A 13973-nucleotide genomic window follows, 5' to 3' on the forward strand; every position below is an offset into this window, starting at 1 on the left:
AAATATTGATACTTATATAAATCAATTTATTTTGTTGACCTATTTTTCTGTTTTTAAATTTGTTTTTCTTTTTATTTTTACTGCCTTATTTTATATTCATAGTTTCTATTTCAAACTTATTTGTAACTGAAATCTATAATTATTGCTATTGATCACAATTTTTATCTACATTCCATAATCAACAAATATTGTTTTTTCTGAAGCAACTTTCTTCCTTTCTTCTTTCCAATTTTTGCAACTTCCAGCGATTATTATTACGCGTTGCTATTACTTCTTAGATGAAGTAATGCAACAAAAGGAAAGAGATACACTTTGCATTTAATCGCAGAAAAGTACTCTTGTCAGAAAGAAACATAGTTTTTTACATTTTCATGATTTTGTTTCTTTTTCAAAAATACAGCGACAATCAGTGTGCCCAATGGAATTCATCGATTACGGATTCGGCTACGAAACAATGTTCGGCTAAGCAAGATTCGGAAAATCTTCGGATGCGGAATATAATCGATAAATGGAGCAACGAACACACGATGCAAACAAAGTTGATGAAGGAAAGTAAAAACAGTCAGAATAGCCTCAAATCAACAAAGAGCCGATCCGAAGAAATTCCGGCGAGCCATCAATCGTCTCACTCAAGTAATGCACTCAACATGGAGAAGAACTCAAAGCCAAGCCAGAAAAGTTTCGCGAGAGAGTCAGATATGTTTGAGAGCAGTAGTTTCTTCAATTCGGACAATGTTGAGTGTATACTGCAGTCGACAAAGAACACGAACGATATACCAAAGAAGATCGCGAATTCTTCAAATGATGATATTATAAACAAAGTGCTGCAAATCGATAGATCGCGGAGTAATACCGATGGACGGCCAGATTCTGTTTCACGGAACGACATCACGAGCCAAAGAGAAAAGGATAACAGAGAATTGTTACAGGACAATTTCGATGAAATCATCGCCAACGTCGAACAGCCACAAAGCGAGGATTTCATACCTTGTTCTGAACAGCCAGATCGCAATCCCAATCACCCATTGGCAAAACAGAAAACGTCAAACTGTCTCGCAATGATAGATGAATCGTGTGGCATACAGGAAATTCCGACCATATCTCCGTCATCGACGAACGACATGTTTGAGCAGAACTCTTCTAGAAACGTTAAGAAACTACCCGCAACGAATGCTATTTCAAAATTTCAAGAAACATTCAACGAATGGATTACAAAGTATCCTGATAAAGAGAACGTTGCCTGCAACCAGAAAAGATATGGTTACGTGGGTGACCAAAGAGACAGAAACGTTTCAATGACAAATGCCAATGCGTTTGACAAGGACTCCCGTAAGACAGTCATATCGAAGCATAATGTATCGCGAGAGAAAGAAAAGTTTCCCGAAGAACGTAATGTTTCTATACAATCAGCGAGTCGGCTTGACATCAATAACGATAAAATATATAGAGCAACAGTTACTGATAACGAATCAATTTCAAAGGATGATACTTTCGATGATTCGCTTATGAATATTACGCAGCATCAAGTTCGATTACAAATGTTTGAACGGGATCTATTCGGTATTGCGTCCCAAAATCAAATAAAAACGACAAAAATGAATTCGCAGAATGATCCGTCACAAAGGGAACAACGCACTCCAAAAAAGAGAAAGCAGAATATTCAGGATAAAAACACGGAACCAGAGGTAAGTGTTCGCAATGTTAATATTTCTATATTTATCTATGTCTTATATTAACAAAGTTATATTTATATTCTTTTATTCTGCAATTTTGAGATTCCGAGAAATAATGTTTCTCTAACATATATATCGATTTGCTACAAAGAAAATCTACAATTGTAACGAATTTCACTTATATCTGCAAGTGTAAAATTTATATTTAATATATTCGTATAATCGTGAAACTCTGCTAACGTGTAGAGAACGCATCACAAGATTTCCTTGGAGTTTATGGAAATTTAAGGAAATTTTTATCTTATCAAAATAGTTATAATTCGCATAATTAAATTTTTTTACTCAAGTTTAAAATAAAAAATCTGTACTATGAAATGTATAGCAATGTAGCTGTAGGTATTTCAAATTCTAAATTTAATATACTTATGTATGTCGCAATGGATTTTTACAATCTTTTTTATGAGCGAGCACTTTACATCGATCTTGTGTAGCATTTACTGCAGTTTACATAGAAATAGCAACGAATGCATTATGGAACAGCCTGTTCCGTATGTGTGTATGTGTGTATATATATATATATATATATCATGCTTCGCAAGCTTGCGCTATAAAGTGCATCATTTATAATCTCATTTAATTTAGTTAGTAATTTATAATGAAATTGATACGGGTACATTTTGATCCTTTTGGTACAAAAGCTTTTCACTGTACGATATGTGTACAAAGAATATCACATAGCACTTTTAAATACAGGAATGCTTCGTCGACGAAGACGACGTTGTGGAAAATACTCCTGAGAAAAAGATGAAGAAGTAAGTACACGTTTTAAGTTCTTCTCTCTTACAGTGTACTTTTCGTGCTTGTTACACGCCTTTGCTAGTTAGATAATTTGCATGCACGTGATCATAAATACGACAGTATATGCACACCGTTGCATGAGTAAAGAAACGGAGCGAGACTATACCTCTGTTTTTTACAACTTCGAATAATATGTCAAAAAAAGATAGCAAGGCAAAAAATTAAAAATAATAATAGATGTATATATTACATAATACATAACGTGTGAAGATTTCATGAGATATATAGTTTCTATTCGAAATTCTTTATGTACTCATTTTTATGTGTAATTTTACGCTAATTAATCAGTATACCTGTTTCAAACAGTTTCGTCCGCATTAATTTATCCTACTGATTTGTTCGAAGTTATTTGATCGAAAATGTCTTCTTACAAATATATTATTTAAAAACTTTTTCTCTGATATTTTATGACTTCGTCTATTAATGTAACATCTGTTTCTGTGAACATTTTTTATTTTTTAAAACTCTTTAATCTCGATTGTTTAGAAATCTGTTTATAATCGCTTAGAAAATTGGAAAGATCAATGTTTCCTGAATATTTTCTTATTAGCTCGAGACACACGCGAAGTACATTATTATAATGTTGCAGCAGCGGAAACTCCACGATCGAGTCAGAAGAAAGTGCAAAGCCATCGTTTTTAACCCCTCTCTTGAAGAAAGTCGAATGGACACCAAATACATCAAAACCGCATCAAATAGTTCACCCTCTGAGTAACTCAAGTACACCTATAAATTTGTTCGAGCCATCTTCGCAAACAATATTTGAAATGGATAAGAGAAATGAGCGTGTAAGAAACGATGGTATTTTATTGGCGAAGCAGATGAACACAAATATGCTGGAGAACGTTCGTTGGCAACCTGACAAGCGAGACCTGCGGTTCGTATGCAGCGGATTATCTGCGAAAGAGATCACCACAGTGAAAGAATTCGCGGCGAAACACAACGCGAGTTACGTGAATCAATTCGATCACAATGTGACACATGTTATCGTGAAGACCATCGGTGAGCAAAATGTGGCGAATAGCACGTTAAAGTATCTGCAGGGTATCGCCCATCGAAAGTGGCTAGTCAGCTATAGATGGATCGAGGATTGTAATATGCAGCAGAAGCTACTGGACGAGATTCCTTATGAGGCAACCACGCAGACTGACATTGTAACTAACGGCGCCGGACCTCGTAATTCGAGATTACGCGACAAGGATCTCTTTGAGGGCTTCACGTTTCTCTGCATCGAACCATACGACAACGTTTCACTGAGTCAGTATGAGGTCAGTCCTTAGTCACCTACATGTGCGCGACCGCTAACGAGACAACGTTGTATCCACGTTCCACCTCCAAAAACGTTGGGATATTTATTTCCCTCGAAGACTAATTTCTGTTCGAAAATACAGAGTTTCTTCGACTTGTAGTTAAAACAGATTCATTGTACGTGTCACTGGACTGAAAGGATTTTTATTTACGCTTCTCCTACGGGTTCAGTCGCAGTCACGCCATTTCAAGTTGGATCCGGTCCAAACTTATGTAAGAATATCTTTGGTTTTTTAGGATTTATTACGTGCAACCGGAGCTACAGTGGTTAATTCCTTCGAAGCTCTCGATAAGATGGGGGGCCTGAAAGGCGTTGTGATCCAAGACAATATACACGACGACAAAACAATCGGTAAGTTATCACAAATAAATATACACATCGTATACACCATATTTTCTTGTGAAAATATTTTAATTAAGATCTAATGCATGTATTGGTTTATATAAATATTATTGTTTATAAAAAGTCTCCACGAAAAAGTATTAAAGTACATTTGTATTTTGGTTTTTTCCTGATAGAACATTGGTATCGAACTTCTAAGGCAGCACCCATTCTCGTGGATTGGATAGTCGAATGTATCGGTCACTACACATTATTAAAGCTTATGCCCTACAGCCCATGTCTCTCGCCGCAAGACTTTTGTGCCATCGGCTATCCACGAGAACTCATAGAAGAAGATGAGGAGTACAGCGATAACGAATAGAGGGAGAAAAATATATATATATATTTGTTATCTGTTAATAATTTTCGTTCCAGTGTTCAATATTTTCAATCAAAATAACTAAATAGTTATAATAGTATTTTTATATTTACTATATTACACGCGTACATATGTAAATTTAATTCTCATTATATCCGATATTTATCGATAGAATATTAACTGTTATATATACTTTCAGTGTTTTTATTTTTACATACAGTATATGACTACATGTTAAATATATTGTAAATTATTTATGCTTTTCTAATAAATTTGTTTTTTGTACGCTAAAGTTTCTCTCGTTATTTTCGTACAATTCTCGCACGTTCATGTCATGTCGTGATCAATGTCTCGTTTATTGTACCATCGTGAGTTCGTTGTCCGTTTTCCGAAAACCTCTTCGTCTGGATCTTACGTAGCATTCCAATTTAGCCTCAAGAGTTCTTCAAGACCGCGATAAATGCCGGTCGCAAAATGCAAGGTCTCGAGATACCTGACGCGCTTCTCGCCAAACGTGAGAAAGGAAAAAGAGAACATAAAATCCATGCGGACGTGATGACAAAGGACAAGTCTTTTCGCGATACGACAATGCTGTGCCGTCACCCAGATCGTAAAGTTCGTTTGTCGTGAGGGAACGCCGAGGGTATTCATATATTCACCCAAACACACGTACTCATATTGATTTGCCCGGGACCACCTGTAGCCAACTCTCATCCGTTCGCGCACCGCACAGCCGTTTATGAGTCCCGCCCAATTGTAGATGAGAGGAAACGAACGCTATGCATTCTGTACTCTCATCTTCGATATTAATATCGCGACGATATGTATATGAAGAGTGGGTCGGGGAAACTCACGAGAATTCGGCGGCTGTAAAAGCACAAGTATTTCCTTTTAAACGTTCCGCACTGTTACTATATCGATTGTATCCGCTCCGAATAATACTTCCGACGTGCGTCGCAAATTGATGAAAATGTATTCAATGTTTACTGCCAACAGTCAATGACGCTGGCTTGCAAATTATATACAGGCGGAATCCACATTTAACAATGGTAGTCGTGCATCGCGACAGCACGTTTTGTATTGAACCACGGGAAATTTTGATTTCAAGTAAGTTACTCGGGATTTACCCGTCTCCTTTTGCTATATAGGAAGATTCGATTATGCCTTTTCCCTTATACTGCATAGCCACATAGCCACAGGACTGTTGAAGTTCACCATTGTGCGCGGTCTCTACTGTACCCATGTTTGCGGATGGTTCTCAATTGAACGGAGTATTGAAGGATTCTATTGTATTTTCACACGCGACATAACTCTCCACGTGCACGGCCATTTATGTCGTTCGCAGGTGGCAAAATAGTAGAACATTATCGCCTTCAAACAATCCTTCGTTAAATTAAAATTACGATGCAGACGTTGCGTTGATGAGAAAAATATAAGTTTTTTTCCAGACGCTAACGAGAAAAGTACAAGCTTCTTTATAAATGTAGAAAATAACGAGAAAAATATGAGCTCCTCTATCACACCTACGACAGATGCAAATCTTTTTAATCTTATTGAGAATGTTGCTGCATTGAGATTTAATTTAATTAATTTTAAGCTACCGTAATTTTCTATAATTCTTATATATATAACGAGGAAAACATCTTAAGGAACATATCAAGTCAAAAGAAAGTCAAAATGATTTTATTTTGACGTGATAGAAATCAAAATGATGATTTTTGGTTAGAAAATTTGATTGTTTATGACATTAAGAATCAAAATAAAGACATTATGATTTTTTATTGACTTTTGTATGTTCCTTGGGTTTCTGTCATGGACACATTAGGGAAATAATAAATAAATCAGTTCGCTTGTCTATACTTGTACTAGATGAGCGCCAACCTAGCAATCAAGCATGTGCTGATTACGGAGTCATTAATCACACTTGCGAGTCATAATACCGCTCATCAGATATGCTCACTCCATTGCACGTTACCGGGTCTTCGTGTACAATGTATCTCCTGTAACAGTAATATTCACGCGTGTGGTATGTCGTTGCGGTTTGTTACGTAGAGCGTAGGCAATAGTTAACGGCGATAGCCGCGCACTTTATGAGACTCCGCTTAATTACTCCAAATCGCAACAAAGTTCCGTGCTGTCCCTACAATTATCGGAGCATTCCATTCGGACGCTACGTTAATTGCATTGCAAGTTCATCTAAACGCATCTAATCCATCAATCCATGTGAAACGCGCGCGTTCAACCATTAAACGTTCATTCTTGAATTCGAGCATCAGGAGAATCTCATCCGAAAGGCATGAAAATTTTCGAAAATTTTTTTTTCTCAAAAATATGAATATACTTCTCAAATTTATTTATCGATAATATAAAAAAAAAGAGATTTTTATCGTTGATATATCTATATATACGTAAAAATCTAAATAGAGATTTCCGCATAACTTTTTCTTCTTAAAAGTAAGAGAATATATTTCTCAAATTTACATATGAAATTATTATGAAAAGAGAAAATTTAATCTTTGATCTACGTAAATAACGCTTTTCTCTTATGGCAAGAAGGAAATACGATTATGTAACTGTGTGTGACTGGTTGAAACGGGTTAATGCACGTCCATATCTGTGAATGATAGTTCCATCACCATCGTTCCATTGACTAGTTATGCCTTATGCACTTCGAGACAATACCGTTCACTCCTGAACATCGCCAAATCGTGTGGTAAAATTACAATTTACGAAAAGTACGGTAATAACTTTTTATTACTTCGATGAATTACTGTATAAATCGCTATTTCTCGAAGCAACTCGTTTTCAAGTCAAGAGATCCAGTAAAATAAAGATTTTCTCTTCCCTCGATATGTTTCTCTTATGCTATAATGAGAAACACATAAAAATATTTTGAGAGAGCGGAACATACACCGTTCGAATTTTACGAAGCAATATAAACTATAGGATTTCAACAATAGGAATCGAGATTGCCAATGTTTACATTTTTTCATTTTTATTTAACTTAAAATTGAATGTATCAATATTTCGATACATAGTATACTGAAGAGGATCCAAATCAAGGTATCTACTTTTATTTTATCAAAATATATATACCTTTACACACAATTATTAATGTCGGTTCGTATGGGCTTTTTTCGAATTTAACAACATTTTGAGTTTTTATTCGATTTATTCGTTAAATCGAGTTTCAACCAATTAAAATAAATGTTTCTATCTTTTGTTGCACACAGTTTCATAAAACTAAAGTTAATTTAATTCTTTCTAAATATTTTTGTAGAATTTTAGATATGCCTTTATGTTTTTTAATTACACAGTTTCCAGGAATAAGTACGCTGCAACTATAAGAACTTAAATAGTTATTGTTTTGCTAATATATCCAAAAATTTAATTGTAAAATATCTAATTATAAATCTATTTTTCTTTTTGTATTTTTTTATTTGCTTTGTTTTTTTTTCAAGTTTACCTATGTTTTTATAAAAACACGTTTCAAAATAATTAATTTTAATTAAATTTACAATATATAAATATTATATTTTGAATTGATTTTGAGCATTGGATTGCAAATTGGAATGTAAAATGTAATATATACATATATATAGTATATATATTGAAATTAAGTAATTGTTCTTTTGAACATCTCTCATTACATTTAAATGAATATGTCCAAATAACATATAGTTAAAAAATCAATATTTGCATTGGAAAATATCCAATATAAATAACCTGATAAATAACTTAACGAAATCAAAATAGATATTCATATCATGATGAAAATGAATATATTGAAACAATTTAAAAAATTATACATTAATATCATTAATTAATTAATTAACTTATTTAATTTTGCGAAAAAAGCTATCGTTGTTCGATCATTAACATTTTCAGGCAAATATTTTACTTATTTTCAATGTCTATAACATTTTGATAATGTCAGTTTTATCGCTTCATGTATTATTGTTCGCGAAAAGTTTCATATGGACGAAAGGATAAACCAGCGAAAAAATGCCGATAAGCGATAAATAACGAATAGCTCGGTCCACCGCTAAGGCTACCATCTCGCGCGAGCAATTTCACGGAACATCGCGTATGTCCTACGGACAATAACGGATCGCCGTGAGAATACGATGCAGCGCGAACCGATATCTTTTATGAGCAATTTCATGAAAAACTGTTTCTCTTTATCTCACACCATCGTACGGCTATGCAATCGACAGAACAGGAGATCAGAGAAACGCGACGACCATCCATGCGTTCGTCTATTTTCGATCATGTTTTCTTAATTTCTTAATAACGCAAAAATCAGATATCATTGCTACAATAGACAGTAAAAACAAAAAAAAGCTCGAAAACCACGTTATATCGCGAAGAATTTCTGAAGGATTTTGAAGATAGATTCCGTATTCGTTCGTTTTAGTTTTCTCGTCATCTGTTCACGCTTATCTCGGCAGGAAATTATGCATCCGGAGCAATTAACGTTTCGTGAATATCACAAAAAGAGAGTTTAGTAGCGCAAAGTAATGATATCTTAATGTAGAGATCATTTGAAAGAACCATAGTTTTATTTGGGAAAAAGCGCAATCTACTTAAATTGCCATGCACAAAAATTGTCCAACTAATTGTAAGCTTAATCAAAGTAGATACCTCTGTTTTTTTTAAATTACTGTTGGCTTTTTTAGGTTAGTATTTTTTAATTGAAAATATAATTTAATTGAAATATTTTAATCCTTTTATTTTTGTTAATTTTTATTAATTAAGCTGAAAAAAGCTTTACGGTGCGAATAATAAATTAAAACATATTCTTAAATATATATCTAAAATTAAATACCGATCTTTAAATATCATCCAACTTTAAAATATATTTTCCCGCTTTGATTAAAGTTATTATATCTTATTTTCTGATAAAATATAATACAGTTAAATAAAGCTGTCCCTTTAATTGACATTAATGAATGTACAAAAGCATAACTTGAGAACAACGATTCTGAAGAGAAAGACCTTCCACAAGGACTTTGTACCACACGTGTAGTATGACAAAGTGAAATGGAGAAATATCGTATTTCAAGACTGGCATCACTGTTTTTAAAAACTAAAAAGAGAAAGAAAGAAAATCTACAAAGATCTAAAATCTACTAACAATAAGCATAAAATCGTTCAATAAGGTAACGATGATCCAAAATAAGTCAAAGAAGAAAACGCCTCAATAACGAATAATAAACGGATTTGAATTTCAAACGAGATTACGTTCTTCGATGAGCATAAAAGGCAAAGATTGCAAACAATGGAAACAGGATTTGCGTGCGTATACGTTTGGACTTGGATGTCCCGATGTGGAAAGATTGGAGCATCATCCCCGGTACTCTCAGCCCCTCAGTCCGCTCGCCAATTAACAATGGCAAGTGCCGAGAGACGACCTTTCCACTCTACTAATTTGCTCTGAATTTAACTGCAGCGCACTTTAGTCGCAAAGGCATTCCGACAACTGCTCGACACCCGCGAAAATGACTCTTGGTATCTACGTATTCGCAAATTGGTTCGCGTAACTGGACGAGACTATTCCGGAGGTAAACGCGAAATTCGTGCCACAACGCGACAGGTTAAAACGCGCGGGGAACAAGTTAGCCGCATGGAAATTCAGAGCAATTGATTTCGAAGCGTATACGTTGGCACGCTTAAAATAGTAAATTAAAAGAGCTATGTATAAAATGCCTTGGTCAATATTAGATAATGTTCGTCGCTATAAATGGAACAAGTAAAGAGCATTGAGGCCCGATTCCATCAGTGTAAGATTAACTTTAATCTCGGTTCAATTTCACTTTTTATTTTTTTCGAATTTTAAGAATTAAACCTTATGGTTTAAGAGTTAGAAGGAAATTTTTATAAATACTATTGTATAAAAAAAAATAATAACACGATAATTAATTAATTTACTCGTTAATTAATTATTACCTTTTAATGTAATTTAATCACGATTTGATTATTCCTGGAAAAATACGGCGTTGCATCAACATCGTAATTGATTTATTTAATTTAACAAAGTAGCCGTAAAATAATAAGAATTATCGTAAAACTCGTTATGAGACTCGGATATCGACGTCAGTGGTATTTTCTTGTAATCTATCTGTCTAACATTCCGTCGATATCATCGCGTGATTAAACCTTGGTGACGAAATTCGATGCCCGTCGCTTAAAATGTCATATTGTAACGTGACTTGTGACTGCAGAATGTGGAGTTCAGACTTCACGTGAGTCGAGTTCGCAAACGATCTCAATGTCCGATTTAAATTGAATAAACTCGAGGATTGCTACCGAGTGCTGCGTCAAAATACAAACGCACTTCGAAATCGCAATACTTCAGGATTTTGCACACCTCTGTGAAAAAAAATTCATAGCATACAGACAAACAGATATTTTTGCGACTCGTGCTGACATACTTGCGATAAGGCCTCCATATATTGACGGTATGTCAAAATCTGTTATCAATGTGCAATTCTTTTACATAAGCTCTGCTATATTTTGTTTTAATTTAAATCGCATTGTCAATATGCTATCAACTTTTTAGAATGAAAAAAGGACGCGGATTTCTCGATAGCAAATATTCGCACTTTTTAATATTGGTTTTTTTTAATATAGTTTCGAATTGCGATATATCGTAATTCTCGCAAATGAAGCTTACTTAAATTTCGGATGGAAATCGAGTTCGACCCATCGCACAATTCCTGTGATATTTTAACTGCAGAATTAAATATCGTGAAATCTGTGAGATTAATCGCAGTCAGCCGCGAAGCGAAATCGGAAAAAAAGTTGAGATATACGCTACCTCAAGTTATTGTTGCATTACGAACGGGTATTTTACGGCACGCGTTTATGATATTTTACGACGGCGTGCGAGCGGGAATAGTTTATGCAATTCGCGAATTATTATGCAGATCACAACGAGACGGACGCGATATCCCTGATTTGCTACTCCCACTGGGAGTCACGTCGAGGATGCTTTGAGCAACGAGCATGTAATTTCATCTTCACCTCCAGCCAGATATTTGTCAGCACGCGGCTGAAGTCTCGATTTCTCAAGCCACGTGACGACCAATATGATTTCGTTCGCACGTCTTACATTCATGTTTCTCAATCGTTATTTAAACGTCGGTAATTAATTGCTTAACAAAATTCGATAAAGCTGACCAAAATTTCATCAACCGTCCGACATCGTTTTTCAACCAAAGCCAAGCTGTGAGAAATCATTGTTTCTAGAAAGCAGCGTCCCTTCTTTTATTCCTGTGTAGGGCTTTTGTTTGCTACGTTAAAGTCGCGTCGTTTTTCTTTACGGTTTTCTCTTTCTTTCATCTTGTGACGGAGATTTATTAACGCGTTTCCAAACGATATAAATACGACGCTTCGAGAAGTACTTTGTTAAAATGGCAATAAGGTAAAAAATTGAAACATTATAAAAATAAAACGATGATTAATTGTAGGAAAATTTTACACATGACTTGTTTATTACATACGAAGGAAAATGATGGAAAAAAAAAACGACGTTTAATGCACTCGACCCTAAGAGAATAAACACTCTCAGTATGTGCCGTGCTAGAAGTTATACAAATAGTGTAACTTTGATTATTCATTTAAACTTTGGGACTTTACTTTTTATCCTGAGTGATTCGGTATAGTCCGTATAGTTGTTCTAATTCTCAGCTGTTGTAAAGAGTGACCCTCCAGAGAATCAAATGGCTTATAAGTTGTAGCAGTAGTTCGTACAACCGCAACGCACAGAATATTTCCCAATTGACAAACTTTACAGGTATACATGAACATACATGTGTATACACATGTCAAATTTATACACCATATACGTATATATAGTTTCGATTTACCTCCATCTCAAAACATATATCGGGAGAGGGCTTGTTTATGTGTTTTCGCAAAACATTATTCTATACCCGCATTAAAGCACAAGCAGTACTATTAGTGGTAGTACCGCGTATGAAACTAAACTATTTCGGTTTATTGTAATTTAACTCGACATTTTCTCTCACGTTGCATTTTCCTTGCTTTCCTTTCACGCAAGTTTTTCTTTATGCGTCTACTACTTCTAGCCGAGATTGCGTTTTTATCTTCGCGTAAAGTCACGAAGAAAATCGTCAGCGAATTTATATTATCCAAACGCTACAAACTTAAGTATTTACAAGATGGCAGGGAATGGGAATAAAAAAAAGAAGTCTTGTATAATTCAAGAGACGGAACGGCTACATCAAAATTAATCGAAAATCGATTACTTCTTCCAGCCACTTTGAAATAATGAATTAATGATTCCTCCTAGCTAGTAGCATAATATTTTTCTTGCAATTTTTATTGCAAGCGAAGGTAAGCTGAGAAAAATATTTCCGGATTAAATTAATGAAGATCAAAGCGAGATAATTAATTTGTAAAATACAATGTACGAAATAAAAGCAAATTAAAGTAGAATTGTATTGACACCTAATTGAAGATAAGATGTTAAAAATACAAATACGAAATATCAATATTATAATCAATTGTCGAAAGTGTCTCTCCGTGGCGACATTGCGTTTCATTTTTCGCCTTCCGCTATAAATCTACGCCGAGTTTGATTAAAACTGGCGAGCATGCCGAAGCAATCTCGCAATTTCGCGAGCAGAGCGATTTATCCAAGGAACCAGGGCAGGCTCTACGTAATGCCACCCATCGAAACTTTGCGAGCATACGCAGCATGTTGGTAAAATCGCGTAACGTGTTTACGACAAAAAATATGCGAAGGGAACGGGCAAAAATGATGGCCGGCAAAGTTGCGGCGTAGGGCAACGCTGACATATTCTGCTGTTTCATCGGACAGAGGTGGAAGTTCGCGATCGTGGTCCGCAAACTAACGGGCTGCTACATCGCTGCGAGCACTTTGGATAATTCTCTCGTTTTCACGTTAGAATATCTTTTCGCAACGAGTGATGCGCACACGAAGCTGTCGTCTGTGTTATAGGATTCTCCTTTTTGCGATTCGAATTATACGAACTTTTCGCAAGCTATAAACACCCAAGGCTGATAAGATAAATTTATTTGCGTATGCGTCCACAGTTTATATCATCGCTTATATGTACTTGAATTTTAAGCTCATCTATCCTTAATTAAAGTTCGTTGACAGTTGTAAAGTTCTCATCAACCGAACTATCCGTGGGACATAATAAACTTATTATTAAATTGCGGATGTGTGCGTGTGCGTGTGTGTGTGCGAGTGTGTGTTATATTTTGCACAGAGACACGCGCAAAATGCGCGAATAATTCAATTCAAATCGATTCAAAAGCTCATTATGGAAAATACATGACAAAATATAATGTTTCATTACACAGAGATACAAATTGATTACTTCATAGATTGATCATTATTATATTAAAATATGTTATTTAGAATGTTTGTGAATTGATC

At 35.0% G+C, this 13973-nt stretch overlaps 2 protein-coding genes across 3 annotated transcripts in view; one reads left to right on the forward strand and one right to left on the reverse strand.

Annotated features, from left to right (window-relative positions):
• Positions 1-4582, forward strand: part of LOC108750591 (serine-rich adhesin for platelets-like) — a 10695-nt gene extending 6113 nt beyond the window's left edge. Inside the window, exons 4-8 of one of the 2 annotated variants that reach the window (XM_018490120.1) lie at positions 401-1685; positions 2427-2485; positions 3121-3799; positions 4077-4191; positions 4359-4582. In XM_018490120.1, coding sequence (XP_018345622.1) covers positions 401-1685; positions 2427-2485; positions 3121-3799; positions 4077-4191; positions 4359-4543 — 2323 coding nt within the window. In that variant the 3' untranslated portion in view covers positions 4544-4582. The remainder of the gene's footprint in view (positions 1-400; positions 1686-2426; positions 2486-3120; positions 3800-4076; positions 4192-4358) is intronic. The other variant, XM_018490121.1, reaches the window with a different exon arrangement.
• LOC108750593 overlaps positions 1-13973 on the reverse strand; it is an 86517-nt gene that overhangs the window by 17546 nt on the left and 54998 nt on the right. The window lies entirely within an intron of this gene.

Source organism: Trachymyrmex septentrionalis, unplaced genomic scaffold (assembly GCF_001594115.1).
Source record: "Trachymyrmex septentrionalis isolate Tsep2-gDNA-1 unplaced genomic scaffold, Tsep1.0 scaffold37, whole genome shotgun sequence".
Taxonomy (NCBI): Eukaryota; Metazoa; Arthropoda; class Insecta; order Hymenoptera; family Formicidae; genus Trachymyrmex; species Trachymyrmex septentrionalis.